General features: G+C 44.6%; 2 protein-coding genes across 2 annotated transcripts in view; one reads left to right on the top strand and one right to left on the bottom strand.

The window, feature by feature from the left end:
- The first annotated feature begins 3568 nt into the window (after positions 1-3568).
- Ccl28 (C-C motif chemokine ligand 28) overlaps positions 3569-19175 on the top strand; it is a 28339-nt gene continuing 12732 nt past the window's right edge. Inside the window, exon 1 of the mRNA XM_038323218.1 lies at positions 3569-3672. Within this exon, the coding sequence (XP_038179146.1) occupies positions 3609-3672 (64 nt within the window). The 5' untranslated portion in view covers positions 3569-3608. The remainder of the gene's footprint in view (positions 3673-19175) is intronic.
- Positions 11379-13984, bottom strand: LOC119808806 (60S ribosomal protein L35a-like). The gene is made up of 2 exons (XM_042054638.1): positions 13965-13984; positions 11379-11757 (listed from the first exon to the last, which is right to left on the bottom strand). The coding sequence occupies exons 1-2, from the start codon at positions 13982-13984 to the stop codon at positions 11409-11411; spliced, it is 369 nt and encodes a 122-aa protein (XP_041910572.1). The 3' UTR covers positions 11379-11408.

Raw genomic sequence — 19175 nt, 5'->3', positions numbered from 1 at the left:
TGAAAACCGTTCAGGTCCACTAGTGTGGTTTTCCCCGTGCACTGATGACCTGCTCATCTCAGTTATCCAGAATATTATCTATTCAACAAACAATAAGAACCCATTATCTGTTGCTCACCGAGATAGCCATTTGGTATAGTGAGGAGCGTGTTCACACACCCTTCCTGAGTTCAGAAGAAAGGTTGAGCAGAGATGTTTGCAGGCCACAAGAGAAGAGGGGATTTATATTAAAAGTGATTCCGAGGGGCATACATTTTAAGAACTCTTATGCCTTTTTAAAAAGCGTTTGCGTGTGTGTGCTCATGTGTATGTTTACAGACATGAATGGAGTGAGAAGACTACCTCCGGTGTTAGTCCTACCCTTCCACGTCGCGGAGACAGGGTATATTGTTCATTCCTGTGCACACCAGGCTAGCTGGCCCTCGAGCCTCTGAGGCTTTTCCTGGCTCCTCCTCCATCTCACAGCGGAAGTGCTCTGAATACAGATGTGCACTATCAAATTCTGCCTGGACATGGGTTCTGAGAGCCAAACTCAAGTCCTCACCCTTGTGTGGACAACATCTTAGCTCACTAGACACCACCCATGCTCTAGAGAAATCATTCCTAAGAATTTACTTAAGAAAACATTGGGATGCGTGGACCCAGATTACAAGACTGACCGCCACCACGTTGCTATGGTCATAATAAGCATTACTGGAGACGGGAGGATAGCTCGGTAATGGAGTACTTGATTAGCAAGGACAAGGCTACCAGTTGGATTCCCGGCAACAAGACTGTTTTAGTAATAATACACACCAGAAAAAGAACACAACCAAGTGACCTGAATATTCAGCAGTTAAAATAATCAAGAAAATCACACAATGAAAAGTTTCTGTGTCCCAATAAACCTCTCCAAATCAGACCAAATCAAACTGAATTAGAAAAAGCTCAGGTTTAATGGATACTAATGCTCCCGGGTGTCCTTCCAGGCCCTTAGAGAGGAGATGGGAAAGGAAGAGTGGAAAAACATGTGTTTGTTTCTCTGGGGGGGGGGGGAGCAGTTTAAATACCCAGTATGAGTGTAGGTCTTGAGCATCTCTGAGGAGGGGCCACAGTTTGGCAGGCTTTCTCAGAGGTGGAGTTTGGACAGAGGCAATTCCCAGGGGAGGGGACCTGGGATGAAACTTTCCACCCAAACATGGCAGATTCTTTAGGTATAGGGATGCCAGGGGCTGAGCTGAAGCCTTAACCCAAACATCACAGACTCTTTAGGTGTAGGGTGCCAGGGCTGGGGTGACACTTCCAAGCAAACACACAGGAATACTCATTTCACTCAGTTGTGCACACCTGTAACTTCTCGGACCCAAACCATCACATAGAGACTATGTTAATTAGTTATGTTTTGTGCCATGGAACATCAAACATTGCTGCTCCTCTTCAGCTGCACCCTCTAGCCTGGTACTCGTCCTTCTCCATCTGATCCCAACCCTCCTCAGACTCTGAAGAACACCTGCTACTGTGGATTTCCACACCCAGCTTCCATATACAAGAACTCCCGGCCTTTGCCTTTCTGTTCCTGACTTCCTTCCTAAAGCATAATCCCCCTCCTGGCCCATCCGGGTCACCTCACTTGCCTTTGAACTATCTGATTTTTCCTAACCAAGAAATAAATCCGTAGAAGTTTGCAGTTGGTGCTTCCTTGCCTAAGGGATGTCTCACAGTAGGAAGCACAAAGACATACATCATTTTATGTCCTCAATGTCCTCCCTCAAATACTTTCTCATTCTCTGCCCTCCAGCTTCCATGCCCTAACACCACTCCATTCCTGATCTTCTCAATCATGGCTTTATTTAAATAAAAAAAATCTTCTGAAGCTGAGCATCCTTCCAGGGACTGTGATTAAACCCTAGTCCCCAAGGGGTTGCTGTTGGGAGGTGATGGAGTCTTTGAGTGGTACCCAAAGGTACACCTTCACCAAGGACTGTGGGATGCCAACCTCTTCCCATCTGGCTTCCTGTTTGATGCTGGAAGCCTCTTAGACCCACCTGGACACAGACATCTCCATTGTGTTTTGGCTCAACACAATGAGTCTTAAGCTGATGACACTCGGATTCTAGGACCTCCCAGGTTGTGAGTCAGCCATGTTGGGAATCCACTGTTGTAACGAGCCTTAGTAATATACACCACCATTTAAGGGTCTTTCTGAGTTAACACTGGCCCATGTGTAGGGATGCCCAACTTCTTGGCATCTTGTAACATGATGCTGTCATCTACAAATACATCGTGCCACATTCCTAGCTATCCTGGGCCACATGTGGCCTCCTGGACACAGGCTGGATTTACTACGTAAGAACTACCCTCAACACATCACATAGTCCATAATCAGAGCTTACACCATAGTTTCTCTTGACAAAGCCTCATGATTCACTTTTTCCTTCACCTTAACCAAAACCAGTCTACTCCAGGATTTCTCTCACCTGGGTCTTGGTTCAGAAGGATGCAGCACCAGACCCTGCAAGGACTATAGATTCCTGTTAGTGGAATTAGAGGAGAACTAAGGATCTAGAGGTTGAATCAGGGGCAGGGGGAATGGGTGGTGTGCTGTGTGAGAATTCAGGACACTGTATTCTCTAGAAACAATATGGGTCCCTTTCCAGCTAAGGTGTCTCATGGTTTATGCTTTAATGAAATGTGTGATAGGAATGGGCATATAAAATGCCAAAGCAAACAGGGAAGCACAGAGGACTAATCAGAGGACAAAGTTTGAGCCCGAAACAGTAAGAAGGGAGTTTCCCTCATGCTGAATTCCTTTGTAACGCAACGATGAGGTGAACCCTGCCCCCAAGGTTGTGATTCTCGTCATAGTCATTCTGCAAATGGATTTTAATCTTCTCGGTTCTTCATGCTGTGAAACATGTCTCCTAGTAACCCTGCCCAACCATCATTTCATTCTAGGTCCCCAAGGAAGTGATGTGAGGGAGAGAGAAGATGCTAATAGCCTATCCCCAGAAACTCCCTATCTTAAACCCCTAAAAATAGAAAAGTAAGTAACTTCTGTTTTGTTTTGTTGTGTTGTGTTTTTTTTTTGTTTTGTTTTGTTTTGCTTGAAAAAGGGTTTCTCTGTAGCTTTGGAGTCTGTCCTGGAACTCACTCTGTAGACCAGGCTGGCCTCGAACTCACAGAGACCGGCTTATCACTTATCTCTCTCTCTCCTGAGTGATCACCATCCGGCCAAAAATAACAGTTTCTTCTAAGCAATGATTCCCAACAGAACCGCCCATCAGGTTCATCCATGAAGCTTCTTTGAAATTCAAACGACGCTCTTACCCTAGAACTCCGCTGTGTAGATGGAAGCTGGCAGATATGTTCCTGTAAACAACTATATGTTCAATGGCAACCGTGTGATTCTGTTAGGACATCAGCTGCCACAGGGCCACAGATGTTCTCCAGTCCCAGGCAATGTGAACTAACATCAGGCAGGGAATCAACCGCCCGCTGGAATCTGGCGAACCTCCCGGGGCGGGGCTATCTGGCCTACTTCTGCTGGGCACCCAAGGACACCTTTACATTCACTTCCTGATCCCAAAGCCTCACTCCAGTCACTGCCAGACTCAGTGGCTCAGGCAGGAATGCAGCAGGCAAGGCTTACCCTCGTGGCTGCGGCTGTGTGTGTGGCTCTTCGGACCTCAGAAGGTGAGTTGAAGGCACCAGTGTCCCGGGGCTCCAGGGCAGGTGGGGTGGGTGCCTCCTAAGTTGGTGCTGAAGGAGTCTCCGTCTTTGGATGAGACTTTTCTGTTGCTCTTTGATCATCTGGAGAACGGCACAGGTTCAAAATCAGGGATTTGGGGAGGAACTTGTTTCCCCTGGAATATGAATCCACTATCGGAGATGAAGCCTTCCGTGCAGGTGCAACTTTCTGGTGGCAGAGCACTAGCTTTTCCCAGCTAGAAGCTGGGCAGGGCCATTGTTCTCCATCCAAATGCCTCTGACAGCTGGATTCTGTGTGTATGATTGTGTGTGTGTGTATACTTGTATCTGCATGCATACGTGTCTCTGTGTGTTTGTGTATGCATTTTTTTCCCTAGAGGAAAAAAAACAGTGTTGGCAGGTAAGCTCCGGGTTTCTTGAGCAGCCTTGTGGGTACCGAACTTCAGTCTAGCCCTTAGAAAGCGGAGCATGATCGAAAAGATTGAGCCGTGCAAAGTGTACTGAAGAGAACTTAACTTCTGTGTTGGTGGTAACTATGTGGATCCCAACTGCATTTGGACTGGAAGGTACCCACTCCAGCAGCATCCACTACGGCATTTAAGAACATCTCCTCTACCACTAATCTACAGCAGCCCTGGCTGGCCTACAACCCATGATACCTCGCAGACTAGCCTCAGAGGCATGGCAGCCCTTCTGCTTCATCCTCCCAAATGTTCGGATTACGGGCAGGAGCCACCACACCGACCTAGCACTTAATTAACGCCTGGAATATGTAAGCGAATGAACCACGATACTAATACTGGCCATAGGAAATTTAAGTAGAATATCTCCCTGAAGATAGATTATAAATAGAGCATTAATCCCCCACCCCCAAAGAATAAAAAAAGAAAGAAGTCCTTGACGCCTAGAAAGTTACAGATGATGTGGCCCTTCCAGGTATCTTTTTTTAAGCTACATCCTAAACAGAGTTTGCAGAGCAGACATGGAGTATAAACTTTGTCTAGTCTGCTTTTTAAGCGTACACGCCAACATTTCAAAGCAAATTTCACAATCACACCTTTGTATACACACACACACACACACACAGGATTCAGAGCTTCTCTTAGAAGTGAGAGTTGGCTGGGGGTGTAGCTCAGAGAGCCCTCCAAGCAAGCATATGGCCGTGGGTTCAAGGCCCTGAGCAGAAAAAAAAAAAAAATCCTCAAACTTGGCGACGGTGGTTCTTTGGCCTGGCTACAGCTGGTGGCAGCTGTCCCTCTCCTGGGGTGACCTGCGTCCTACTAACAGTGTCCTTCCTGTCAGCGTTTGCTCAAAGACTTCAGCGGAGTACGGCAAGGTACTTGGCGCAAGTGAACCAGAAGAGGAAATGCTTGGCCCCCACTTCCATTTCTATTAACAAGATAGAGAAGGAGGCTTTCATTTATTTCACAACCTCTCTCCAGAGAAGCTCACCCTTGCGCCTGCAGGACTGGCAGGGACTCTCCATTTACTGGCTCAGGTGTAACACCCACCATCTACAACTCTACCCAACAAGATTTCATGCAGAGCTTTGCAATGAAGCTTCCAGCTGCCGGATCTGTTTTCAACTGCACATACACCGCCCTCTCCCCCCCCCCCCCAGCAGTCCTCCTTCAGGGAAAGGGAAGGGCAGAATGGCCGAGAGTGAGGACGGCTCTGCCTTGCAGCACCAAACTTCACAGAGGCTGGGTCCTGGAAGAGAGGGGTAAGGGAAAAACAGCCATGGTGAAGAGCACGTCTGGTGGTGATAATCAGAGAGCTGAGATTCCCAGCGTGTGGTCCAGCCTCTGGCCCTTACTGGAGTCTGTTTGGAACAGGGAAACCACCACTCTGTCTGACAAGCCCCAACTTCTGCCATTTAAAATAAGTGATGCTGTATGTGCGGTGGAGTGGAGAGATGGGTCAGTCGTTAAGAGCACTGGCTGCCCTTTGCAGAGAACTGGGTTCCATTCTCAGCACCTACTTGGCAGCTCACAACTGTCTGTAACTCCAGGTCCAGGGGATCTGGTGCCCTCTTCTGGCCTCTTTGGGCAGTGCATGCACACGGGTCACAAACACAACTCAGGCAAAACACATTAAAAAAAAAAACTCTAAAAATAGCCAGGCAGTGGTGGCCCCTGCCTTTCATCTCAGCTCTAAGGGACAGAAGCAGGTGGATCTCTGTGAGTTCTAAGCCAGCCTGGTCTACAGAGCTAGTTCCAGGACAGCCAGGGCTACACAAAGAAACCCTGTCTTGAAGAAAGATACTAAGTTAAAATTCATGGAAGTGGGGCCGAGAACAGTTGTGGAACTAAGAAGGCCCAATGCCAGTTCTTTTTCAGTAAGTTTCCATTTGAGGGAGGGTGCCCTATGGTAATGATTCTGGATCCAAGATGGTGGTAGAGAGCCAAATAGGGAGGGAGGTGAGGAAGACATGGCGGGGTAGAAAAGATGACAGGTGGCCTTGGCCATTGCAGCAGACTGGAGGGAGGTACAAGGAAGTGGCCTGTGCCAATCTGAGACCGGGAAACACATTTTGTTCTTTCAGGGACAATACTGTCCCATTATCTTAATGGCATCTTAAATCATTATTTTCACGTGATGCTTCAATAATTGGCATTTCCAAAGTGTTCCAAATCATTCAGGAAGCAGGCGATGTTATCCGTGACCAAAACTTTGGACTCCATCCAGAGGCAGAGCACACCCTGCGTCTGTCGATGTGGCTGCTGGCTTCAAAGACTCATTGCTGAGTCCATGAGCATTGTCTGCCATCCAGTGACCCTGAGCCAGATTGTTTAACTCCGGAGTCCATGGTTGGCTTCATTTAACAGTGTGTGTGTGTGTGTGTGTGTGTGTGTGTGTGTGTGTGTGCATCACATTTTAATCTATGTTTGGAAGGGGCCTCCGTGGAACCATGTGGAGGTCAGAGGAAGGTTTATAGGACTCAGTTTTCTCCTACCCTGTGAAACCTGGGGCTCACACTCGGATCAACCTCAGCAGCAAATGCCTTTACCCACTGAGCTATCTCTCTGGCCCCAGGCCGTCTTAATTATACTTTAACTCAGGTTTCATTTGTATTCAAAAGATGCAGGTTGTAAGATTTTGCTTCATCAGTGGGTCCTAAATTATCCGTGAGCAGCCTACTTTCTCACAACCATCATGAGGGCTCCTGAATCACGCAGATACTTGTTATGCACTTGATGCCAAGAAACGACCTTACCATTTGTAGGAGGGATTCCCAGTATGTGTTTGTGTCTGGAAAGTCGCTCTTCCAGGTAGGGCTCATTCACAGCAGAGGTTCATGACGTAATGGTAGCCTGCTTCCTTTGGGTTCTCATCGGGTATACCCTGTAGTTAAAACATGTTTGTGTAGTTCCTCAATCCTAGATCATCGATGAACTGTTATATTTGGGGTCCTAAGAGTGGTTGTATCTGTAATGTGGTTACAGGTATTTTTTTTAACATCGTTTTCTATGTTAAGGAAACAGTGTAATATAATGGCAGTCTTTTCCGACACGAGTCATGTGTGGGTTCCTTTGAAGGAAAGCACCCTCTTCATTCTCAGTGTTTAAATTGTCTTATTGTTCCTTCTCATACAAACAAAATCAAGAATAACTGTGCAATTATAAACAACTTCTACAATGACAATGCTAAAATGTTCAAAATTAAAAAACACGACCACAAAGTCGAGATGCCTTCAGTATGTTGATGTTAATTAATCAAGTTTGACCGAAAGTGAAACCGCTATTGTGAGCAGAACTGCCCCGTTGGTGGAGGCAGCTTGAGTGTGGGTCTGATGCATGCCCTGCCCAGTGGGCTGACAAGTGTTGCTCTTCATCTGTTTCTGCTTGAACCTCACTGATGGAAGGAACTTGGACCACCCTCAGCGTGAGTGCATTAAGAAGTCCAATCGGTTATTTTCTGATGGTCCCGGGACAATGGAGATAGTACCACACTTGCTAACCTCACTGGCATTACCATGACAAATCCCATGTCCTCAAAGCCCTCTGCTAAGATGGCCTTCTGGAAGACCAGCCACGCTTGCTAGAAGGTCACTGGGCTAATACATTGGCTCTCCGGAAAGTTCATGGTTGCGGGAAAAGCCTCTGTTAGACTTTTCCATATGTCTAGGAAACCCAGTCTGAGAAACACTGACATACGGGGATGTGTGGGTTTTGGATTACAAGATTAAGAGTTCTAAACATGAACTAGGGAAATTGCTTTGTCTCTCATAACTCATTTCTTTTTCTATACAACAATATTTCTCTTAGTTATCCTCATGGTTAAATGAGATCACGTACATGGTGTTTGGCAAAGAGTAGACATTCAGCAATTGCTGGCTCCCCTTCTTCCCTTCCCCCAGGTTTTTCTATTTTTAGACTTTAAAAAAAAAGATTGGTGTGTTTATCTATGATAGAATGGGGCAGACCTTCCATTATATGTACATGTGGAAGTCAGAGGACAACCTTGCGGAGTAGATTTTTTTCCTTCCACTTTTATGTGGGTTCTGGGATTTAACTCAGGTTGTCAGATTTGTGTGACAAGCATTTCACTCACTGAGCTAGCTCACCGGCCCCTCTTGTTGATCTTTAAAATCAACTGAAAGAACATGGGATTAGTATACAACTGAGCGAACAGCATTTAGCCCACAGGAGACCCTGGGTTCTAACACACACACACACACACACACACACACACATACAAAAGCAAAGCAGAAAATCAAATAAGACAAAAAAATGCCCAAAGCAAAACGAGACAAAAATGACTACAGAAATAGCACTGAGTTCATTTTGTGTTGGCCAGCCATTCCTAGACCGGGGCGTACCCTGAAGTGTGGTTAATAAACCAGTGAGACTTCATTGGAAAAACTAGCATCGCTGCAGATAGCTTCTTGGTTAGGGGTGGAAGTCTATGTCCACTTGCCCTACTCGGTCCTGGGACCCTCTCTGGCTTGAACCTGTGCAGGCCCAGTTCCTGCTGCCACAGTCTCCGTGAGGTGAAAAGTACATCAGTCCTGTGGTCTGGAAGACAGTTTCCTTGGCGCCACCATCGTCTTTGGCTCCTACAATCTTCCTACCTCCTCTTCCACATAGATCCCTGAGCCTTGAGGAGTTTGATGAAGATATACCATTTAGGACTGAGGGTTCTAAAGTCTCATTCTCTGCACCTTGTCCAGTTGTGGGTCTGGCTAGTTCCCATCCACTGCAAGAAAAATGAAGCTGGCTTTTAACTCCCGATGCCCATCTTTCCTTCCCGTGTTGCCGCAGCTCCAGGAACAACAAAGGAAATGTACAAAATAGGCAAAAAAAAAAAAAAAAGCAGAGAAAAAAGGGTGACATAAAAATGTAAGACAAGGGTGTGTAGTAACGCACACCTTTAATCTCAGCAGTCAGGAGGCAGAGGCGGGCTGATCTCAATGAGTTAGAGGCCAGCCTGGACTGCACAGTGAGTCCCTGTCTCTAAAAAACTAAAAATAAAATTGAAGACGAAGGGCGGGGTGTAGTTCCCAAGTATGATGTGTGCTTAGCATGGATAGGTGGGTACTCAATACCCAGCACTCCTCTCTTAAACGGAACTAAGGTAAATTGAAAAATGTGTTTAGCAACTACTGAACAAAAGGTTAGTGTAGCAACGTTAATATTGAAAAGACTTCAGCAAAAAGCTGTAATGGAGATATGAATACAAGAATCTGAAATAATTTCATCAAAAGGCACACACAGGGTACAGACCAGGCAAGGCAGGTGAGCGTAATGCAGGAAGTGCAAGGTTAATACACTTAAGTGTGTATCATATTAGTCACAGTTTCTAAAAATTCCACTTTTAATGCACTTAAATATGACTGTGATTACAGTGTTTCCCTGGCAATCTGAAAACACTATACAACTCCTGATTGATTTCAGAAGTGACGATATCCTCAAACAGTTCTACGATGGGGAAGGCAGTCTTGGGGCTGGCCTGGACCATCTAGGAAACAGAAGGATGCGCGTGCGCACCTCCTCCCACCCGCCAGACCCGGGGATAGCAGAGGCCGGTGGCAGGGATTCCTTCTCTAGGACGCACAAGCTGGCGTCAGGAGAGACCGCAAGAGAGCAGGGTGTCCCCACAGTAACACACTGATCGACACCGTTTCTAGTTGCTGCCACCCGGCTCGGAGTCTTCAGCAGAACGGCCACCAGCAGAGTCATGAGCAGCACGGCAGAAGCGAGCCCGGCACGACAGCCGTAAAGCGGCGCCACGGCGTGCTTTCCGGCTTCCCGAGACTTAATTTTTCCAGGTTCATGAGACCTCCGATTTTGTTTTCTGTGTGTTTTAAATGAAAACACCGACGTCTAAACTTAACTCTATCCTATCCGTGATAAATAGTATTATTTTGCACTTCTTTATTGGTGTTTTGTGATTTCCACTTTAATTCATGAGTTTTAGATTTCAGTTTCTAAGCAAAATAAGTTTTTAAATGTTTATTTTGCATAGGCATCGCTCTTTAAACACAGTATGCAATCATAAGTCTTTTTAAAATTATTATATTGCCGGGCGGTGGTGGCGCACGCCTTTAATCCCAGCACTCGGGAGGCAGAGGCAGGCGGATCTCTGAGTTCGAGGCCAGCCTGGTCTACAAGAGCTAGCTCCAGGACAGGCTCTAGAAACTACAGGGAAACCCTGTCTCGAAAAACCAAAAAAAAAAAAAAAAAAAAAAAAAAAAAAAAAAAAAATTATTATATTGAAGGATAATCCCAAACAATGGGAGCTGCCTCTCGGTTCCAGAATTAGGCACAAATCACACCCAAACACCTGTTTTCACATATTCTTTATTAAGCAGGGAAGAAAAGTTAAAGTGGCTGCTTTCTGACTCAGACAGAAAACAGCAGCAAATGAACATGCGGGTATTCAATTTTTAAGAAGAGAAAAAAGGTGAGGTCTGTCAGAATAGACTAGGATGTTGTGGTATATTTTGATGGAGTGTGTTAATTAGGTGAACCAAAGGGGGCTTTTGATTGCTGGAGTTTAATACTTTGATAGTTGGATCTTGGTAATCAGCCTCAGAAGAAGGAAGTGGCCTTCGTGGCTAGCTTTAGAAATGTAAGTTTTTAGCAAGGCAGAGGGAAGAGGAGAGAAGGGCAGGGTTTGCCAGAGCCACGTGCTCAAGTGAGCTAGTGTCCTTTCATAATTATTATTATTTATTATTATTATTATTATTGTAAGTACAAGCACAGTACGATAAGTATGAAACTTTGTAATAATAAATTCCAAATTGTGGATAAGAAGAACAATTTCTTTGCAAACTTTCAAGAAACTTTTTGTTTTGGAAACAGTACTGGAGAATGAACCTAGGCCTTACACACATAGCCAGGCAAGTGATCTACCCCTGAGCTACTTCAACCCCAGCCCTTCAGTGAATAATTTTAAAATGTAAGTAAATAATTTAAAAATGTAATCAGAGTTAAACTTCTTTCCTTCAGACCCAAGTGCCCAGTGCCTGGAGATTTTACCAAAAACTGAAGGAACAAATAATCCTTTTGTAAACTTTTTCTAAGAATTCAGAATTAAAAACCAGAGAAAGCTGCCCAGTGCATCATTAGCGTGAATATAGCCTTAATACTCAAGTCTCCCAAAGATAATATCGGGCAATAAAAGTATCAGCCAATTTATGAACACAGATGTAATTTTTTTTTTTTTTTTTTTTTTTTTTTTACAAATCCACTCTTATTTATTTACTTTTCACTGGTTTAAATCCGGGATGGGTACAGCATCACACGGATTCTGTGTCCAATGGCCTTTGCAGGAAGGTTGCTTCGGAATTTGGCACGGACCATGCCACTGTTTCCATGGGCCCGAGTCACCTTCCCCCAGATCACTCTGGTTTTGTTTGGTTTGCCTCCAGGTGTCACTGTGTTGTTCTTTGCTTTATACACATAAGCGCATCTCTTGCCCAAGTAGAATTCAGTTTCATCTCGGGCATAAACGCCTTCAATTTTAAGGAGAGCCGTGTGCTCTCTCTGGTTCCGGAGACCTCGCTTGTAGCCAGCAAACGTGGCCTTGCACCACAGCCTTCCAGAATTGTGTCTTTTAGAAGTCCTGTTCCCAGCAGGCCTCCACAGGCGCCAAGATGGCCGAAAGAGCACAGATGTAATTTTTAAACAAACAAAAACAAAGGGGTGAATAAAATTAATAAATTATGACCAATAAATTAATACTTTATCCTGGTTGCACAAGGGAGAAAAATAGGTTAATTCAGACTAATTTGAAGATTGTGTATGCATTTTACCTGGTCCAGCACTGTTCTAGGCAGGTAGCAGAGTAGCAGGTTAAAGAGGAAAAGTGTGTGTGTGTGTGTGTCTCTGGGTATGTCTGTCTGTGGGTGCTGCTGCACAGTTCAGGCAGGCCTTGAGCTTGATATCACCCTGCCTCTGGTTCCCTGTAGCTCAATATATTGCTTTGTTATATATAAAAATAACTAATTTTTTACAGGTATGTTTTCAAAGCTTATTCAGGTAGAGGTTATGACACATGCTTATCATCCTAGCACTCAGGAGATTGATGCAAGAGAATTGAATGTTGGAGATTAGCCTGGGCTACATAGTAAGACCAGACCCTATCTCTAAGGCAGGAGCATTCAGAATAGGATAAAAACCTATTAGGTATCTATAAATAGATCTAAGATAAGATGTGTCTAAAATTTATATGAAGGATAAAAGACCAAGGACAACAAAGTAGTGAAGAATAAACTTCATGGATAGATTTACTGCATCTGGATCAAGATTTAGTGGAAAAAAAATCGTGGTTGCGAATGTGGAATTGATACACGTCTTAAGGTTATTGTTGCTATGATGAAACACCATGATGAAAAGAAACTTGGGGAGGAAAGGGTTTACTTCACTCACAGTTCCACGTAACAGTTCATCATCAAAAGAAATCAGGGCAGGAACTCAAACAGGGCAGGAACCTGGAAGCAGGCGGTGATGCAGAGGCCATGGAGGGCGCTGCTTACTGGAGGGCTCCCATGGCTTGTTGAGCCTGCTTTCTTATAGAACCAGGACCTGCCCAGAGATAAAAACACCCATAATGGGCTGGGCCCTTCCCTGTTGATCATTAATTAAGAAAATGCCCTACAGCTGCGTCTTAGTATGGCAATTTTTTTTTTCAATTGAGGTTCCCTCCTTTCAGATAACTCAAGCTTGTGTCAAGTTGACCTAAGACTGGCCAGCACAATGCAGACAGGTAAATAGAGCATGGAATCAAAGAGAAAGTCCAGAAACAGACCTATGTGTACACAGACACTTGAATACTTAGGGGGTGTGCGTCTTGCATCAGGAAGGCATGGCAGTTCTGTTGGGGAAACAGAGTTCTGCCAACAAAAGGCCTGTCCTGTCAATTGAGAAAGGTGGGCACATTACATCACAGGATGTAGGGGAGCATGAATCTGTCTGTGAAGTTAGCACAGAACTGTACGCAGCAGAGCAGGAGAGAGGCTAAACTCTCATCTCCTCAGAAGATGATTTGCGCCTCCTGGTAGTCCCTACACATTTTGTGGGAGCTCATTCTGAGAATATTTAATATTTCTGGTGGGAGTGGCAGTGCACCGCCCATAACTTCAACACCCAAGAGGCCAAGGAAGTAGGATCACAAAATTGAGGCCACCCTGGGCTACGGAGTAAGGCCCTGCCCCACTAAAAGAAAAGAACAGCATATTCGTATATATGTTATTATATTGTTCTAAACGTAAATGTACAAATTCACTCGCTATGTCTCCTAAAAAAATTCTCTTAGGAAAAGGGGAAATGGTCTCTTTGTTCTTTATAAACAGAGAGAAAAATTAGTTCACCCTGAAAGTTCTAAGACAATAAGTAAGTCCCAGTCCAGTGGCTCAGGTGCTAAGTGTGGGTGCTTGCAAGTCCAGAGGTCCGGAGTTCAATTCCTGGCTGAGAAAGGGTGGCTTTCAGCCCTCTGGCCCGAGTGTGTGCGCCCTTTTGTGGCGTGCGTGAAAAAAAAAAAAACAAAATAAGACAATAAGTAGCCATATTTTTAAAAAGATTTCTGACTCATAATATACATATAATAAAGGATGGCTGTAAAAATAAAAGCTATTTTTTTCACTACGACGGGATTTTGAAAATAAACACAAGTAGCAAACAATAAAGAAAAACTGAAAAAGCTGTTTTGGGGAAAATATTTTTAATGACCGGCAAAAGATCAGTGTCTGTCTTAGTTGGCTCTTCTGTTAACTGTGACAAATCACTCGGACGAAGAACACTTTGGAGGAGGAATGAGCTTACAGGGCTCACAGCTCCAGGCTCCAGTCCATCGTCGAGGGGAATCAGATCAGGAACCAAGGAAGAACTGAAGGAAAAGCCAGAGAGGATCAATGCTCGCCGGCTCGCTCACTGAATTGTGCTCAGCTAGCTCTCTTATAGAACCCAGGGCAGCCTGCCTGTGGCCAGCACAGCCCACAGTGACCTGGGTCCTCCTTGGTCATTTAGCAGTCAAGAAAATGCCCACAGATATGTCAAGAGGCCAATGATGGGAGTCATCCTTCAGTTCAAGTTAACAGTATAAACTAATCAGAACGGTATCCAAAAGTCACGTTGAGATATTTGTAAATTGCCCTCAGTTATTTTTTTTTTTTTTTCGGTGCCAGGGACGGAATCCAGGATCTTGTTCCTTCTAAGAACCTGTTTTACCTCTGAGTTACACTCCAGTCCTAGCAAAGGTAACCTTTCAAGGTAACGTTATAAAATATAGAAATGTTAAAAGCGTAGCTCTCCTCTGGGCCACACGTAAATGTAGGTAAACATAATCTCTGCAGAGCTTTTGGCGTGGTCAAGTATAGGCGAAGGCGCTCACATCCCGCAGCCCAGCAGTTCCCCGCGTGTGTCTGTTCTGTGGTCCTCCAAGTGTATTCAGGGAACAGCATTATCAGTCTCGCCCGGGAAGCTGCCGGGGCTGCGCATGCTCGGGTATCACCCCGATTTACTAATCAGAAATGCGAGGCCGGGGGCCGGGGCGATGACAGTTGCCCCTGTCTTAAAATAACGCCGAATGATTCTGATGCAGGCTACAATTTGAGAAATGATGACCTCGAGGAGTTCAGGTGCAGCTCCAGGGAGACAAACACAAGAGCGAGTCAGGTACAGCCCGCAGGGGCTTTGGAAACGACTGGACGATCTGGATACAAGCCAGAGCACGACCGTTTCCGGGTCCTTTGACTTAGGGAACATTATGCACTTTCCTGCACATTAGTTGCGCATTTGCTAAATGGGGCTGAATACAGACAGTTCCTTTTGTTTATAGTTGCCCTGAAGGTCAATTAAACCAACGCCTCGTGCACGGTGACTAGTCAGTGCCCTTTTGCGCTCAGGCGGGCATTCATTGCAGTCTTGCTTCCTATAAGGAAATAATGGAAGCAGACTGCTCCGAAACAAGACCGAGCGTGGACATGGAAATGGGCTGTAATTGATAAACTTTGATTGGCGGCTATATGAGTGTGTGTGTTTAGCCCTCTTCATTTTTTTTTACATGTGATAACATCAAGGTAGGGAAAGCCTAAAAGAGGACCAAAGGGTCATCCATCCACATCATGAGCTGCCCTGCCTTCAGGGTAGCCTGCTGGTATTCTGTCCTAACATTCACCCCAGACTTCTCTGTCCACGAACGGAGTAGCCTGCCGTTTTTCCTCCGTGTAAGAAGCTTCTGGTGACATTTGCTTCAGAAGTAGTCCCTGTTTGATTTCTACCCATGCCAGACGCTCGGCTTGGCTGGTAAGTGAGTCACTTAGCAGCCACTGATTTCTCCCTCTTCCAGGACTGACCTTAGTGTCTGCTTCTCTTGTCAGCAGGAAACGGCACTCATCCGTCTCACCAATCACTTTTGAAAGGACATTCTAATGTGGATCTGTTTTGCCATGTCCTTCCCAAAGCAACCTGGCACCTGTGGGACCGGTTGTGGGTGAAGCTGGAGCCGGCTGGCTGTTCACTGCCTCTGGCTAATTTACACTTCAGTAGGATTTCGTTCATAGGTGCGGACTGCTTTCCAAGCCCATCCAGCCAGACTTCTCTAGAATTTCCATTTGTCATCTAGTTCTCTTCGGAGGAATGCTACCTCCATCAGACAGATCTGTGTTTGTGTAATCTATGATGGAAAGAAAGGTTATGTCCCGTGATATTCCTGGCCTCTTGCACTAACGGCATTTGGGCAATCTTTAGGGGAAGATTTAATCTCCTCTATCTAGTATCAGCTTCCTCCACAAAGTAACAATTTAAGTTTTAAAAAATGTAGTTGAAGAATGATTGACTTGTAATTCCACCTTTTATTAGCGTTTCATTACATTTGCATACATGTATTTAATGTACTTCATCAATTCAACCCCTCTATTACCATTTTCTACTTTCTCCTCCTCGCTCCCCCTTCCACATTCCTAGAGACCCCTTTTACCTTTTTTAAACAAATGTTATCACATTTATCTCTTTGTACGGGGGGATGGAAGGGTGCACATGTGCCATGGGACATGCATGTAGGGGTCAGAGAACAACCTTCAGGAGTTAGCTCTCTCCTTGTACAATGTGGTTCCCAGAGACCAGGCTCAGGCCGTCAGGCTGGTCAGTCCCTTTACCCGCTGAGCAATCTTGGCAAGCCCCTTTTCCGTTCCTATCATTTTCCTCCTTTATCCACTGATGTGCACTGTATTAGTTACCGTTTGTTGCTGACTCAGACCAACTTATAGAAGAAAGAGTTCATTAACACTCCCATTGAGGGAGTCCGTAATGGCAAGGAAATCATGGCAGCGGGCAATCAGAGCAGGAAGCTGAGAGATCACATCTTTCACTGCCTACTGAAAACAGAGGCAACTCTCTCAAACTGTGCCCTCAGGGATACCTCCTCCGCTAGCAAAGCTCCACCTCCTAAAGACTCTACAACCTCTCCCAAACAGCGCCACCCACTGGGTACCAAGTGTCCAAATTCCTGAGCCTGTAGGAGACACGCTCTTTCATCATTGGGAGTATCTTAGCTGATCAGTAACTTTGGTATTGTAAATAGTTCCATAAGAAACACGGGTGTTTGAGTATTTCTGTGGTATACTGACTTCAGTTTCTTTGGGCATCACACAGTGGTTCCATTTTTAATTTTTGAGAAACCTCCATGCTGATTTTTTTTTTTTTACTGTTGCTGTGCTAATTTGCAATTTCAGCAATGTATCAGGTTTCTTTCTTTGTATCTTTACTGGTATTCACTGCGTTTCACTTTGCTTTGGCTTGGTTGCAGTTTTTGTTTTTGATGACTATCACTTTGACTGCCATGAAAAGTAAGCTCATTGTACTCTTAATTTGTATTTCCCCAGTAGCTAAAGACGCTGAAATTGTTTCCATATGTTTATGAATTAGTTTTATTGTTTCATTTGGAAAGTGTCTAATATGAGTTCATTTGCCCATTTGTTGATAGGGTTATTTATTCTTTTGCAGAGCCTGGTTTCTTTCGGTTCTGTATACATTCTGATTCTAAAGACCTGTTCCAATTCTGACGCCTGTCTCTTCATTGTTTTCTTCTGTGGAGAAGCTTATGAATTTGGTGTGATCCAATCTGTCAATCCTTGCTGTTGTTCCTTGACCTAGGAGCAATATTCAGAAACTCGTTGTCTATGCCTGGGTCTTGATGTTTTTCCTCCATGTTCTCCACTAGCAGTTTCAAGTGTAATTCTCTTCTTCAAACTGCTTGGTACCTCTAAATCCCTCTTACATAAAATTCTGGAGTCGTGACTGAAATCCAAGTAGTGGAGTGTTTTATAAAAGAGACGTGCTGACAGGTCTTTGCTTCAGAGAGCCTCTAGGGGGCAGTGTCATCCAACAGACTTAGCACTGCCCTTCTTTCAATCTACCTCGTTCACATCCTTCACCAAAGTTATTTCCCGTCTTTTATATTTTGGATCATGTCAAGGCATCGCTGGTCCTAACTACCAACATACGCTAAATGATTAGGCTATTATGGCCTTTTTATTAGTTGATCTCACAGATCAAGTAATCCCCAGCTGAACTAGTCCTACATTTTTACATGAGAAGTGCATCTCAGTTTTACGGAACACCTATAGGTCCTGGATGTCCTGACTTAAAGCTAGGCCTTGAGTTGATATCAGCGCTTGGGTAACTCATATCCCTCAATCTGCAGGTTTCCTTGCGACTTCTTATTCCCACCATAGTTCTAGAAGGTACATTTCACGATTTGGAGTTGGCTTGGAATACCACTGACTGCAGTGTCCTGAAACTAGCTGCCCCTCACGGTTCCACTCGGAGAGCTTTATACACAATGTAATCAGATTATTTTTCCTGCTTGTGTGACAACTCGAGAAACACAGCCCAAAAGGAGAAATTAGATACTCTGCTGTTGTATGAGACGAGCGGGATGTAACAGTTCCTGAAGTTTCCGTCTCTGGTTCTTGACTCTGTTATCATAGGCCTGTGATAAGGCAGACAGAACATGGCTTCAGCTTTTGGCAGAAGGAAGGAGAGAGGATGGGATGCCCTAGTAACTCACTTCCTCCAGTTAAGTCCCAGTTCCTAAAATTTTCATCACCTCCCAAGATAGTACCATCATCTGGGGACCAACTGTTCAATATATGAATGTGTGAGAAATATTCCATAGTCAAACCATAGCACACACACACAGTGAGGTCGATAAATGTGTTGTTGGATACATGGATAAACTCAATACTGTTATTTGTTTGGGATATTAAGAGTCTGACTTAAAGAGTAAGCAGCTAAAAGAACAGACGATTTTAGGGAATCAACATATTAATACACATAACTACAACTAGTGTTTTCACACCAAAGTTAATCATTTAAAATGTAACTCAATAATTTTTAATATAATCACATTTATGAAACCTTTGTCACTCTAATTATAGCATATTTTTTTTAATCGCACCAAAAGAAAATCCCGTTCCTGCTACCGATTGCTCCATTCCCTCTTCCCAGCCTCTGACAACCACTGATGCACTTTTCATCTCTGTAGTTTGCCTGTTCCGGGCATTCCACATAAACGGAGCCCTGCAATACGTGGACTTTGGTGGGCGGATTCATCCACATATGATACCATAGCATTTTGAACATATCTCACCGAGCACTTATTTTGTTCTTTTTTTACTAGGGATGGAGCCCAGTGTCTGCTACCCACTTAGGCAAACCCTCTGCCAACCCAATGAGCTACACCCCTGTCCAGTGCTTATTTTCGTGGGTTATAGTAACTCGTTCTTCTTCCAGCCTCCCGTTGGACTATTAGGCATTGTAAGGTCAGGTACTTTGTCTTGTTTATTTAGATATTCCAAATTGAAAGTCTATCACACAGTGGCCACTCAAAAAATATTTTCCGGACAAGTTATATTTTTCTACTTCTAGATCATCTAGTTGACTCTGTGCACATGACTAAATGTGTATATACATGACTAAATGAGAGCCTTTTACTAGACTAGACTGCTGGGAAAAAGGAAGATCCTTGCGGCATGATGGTTT

This window comes from Arvicola amphibius, chromosome 3 (assembly GCF_903992535.2).
Source record: "Arvicola amphibius chromosome 3, mArvAmp1.2, whole genome shotgun sequence".
NCBI lineage: Eukaryota > Metazoa > Chordata > Mammalia > Rodentia > Cricetidae > Arvicola > Arvicola amphibius.
This window is presented reverse-complemented; position numbering and strand designations above follow the sequence as displayed.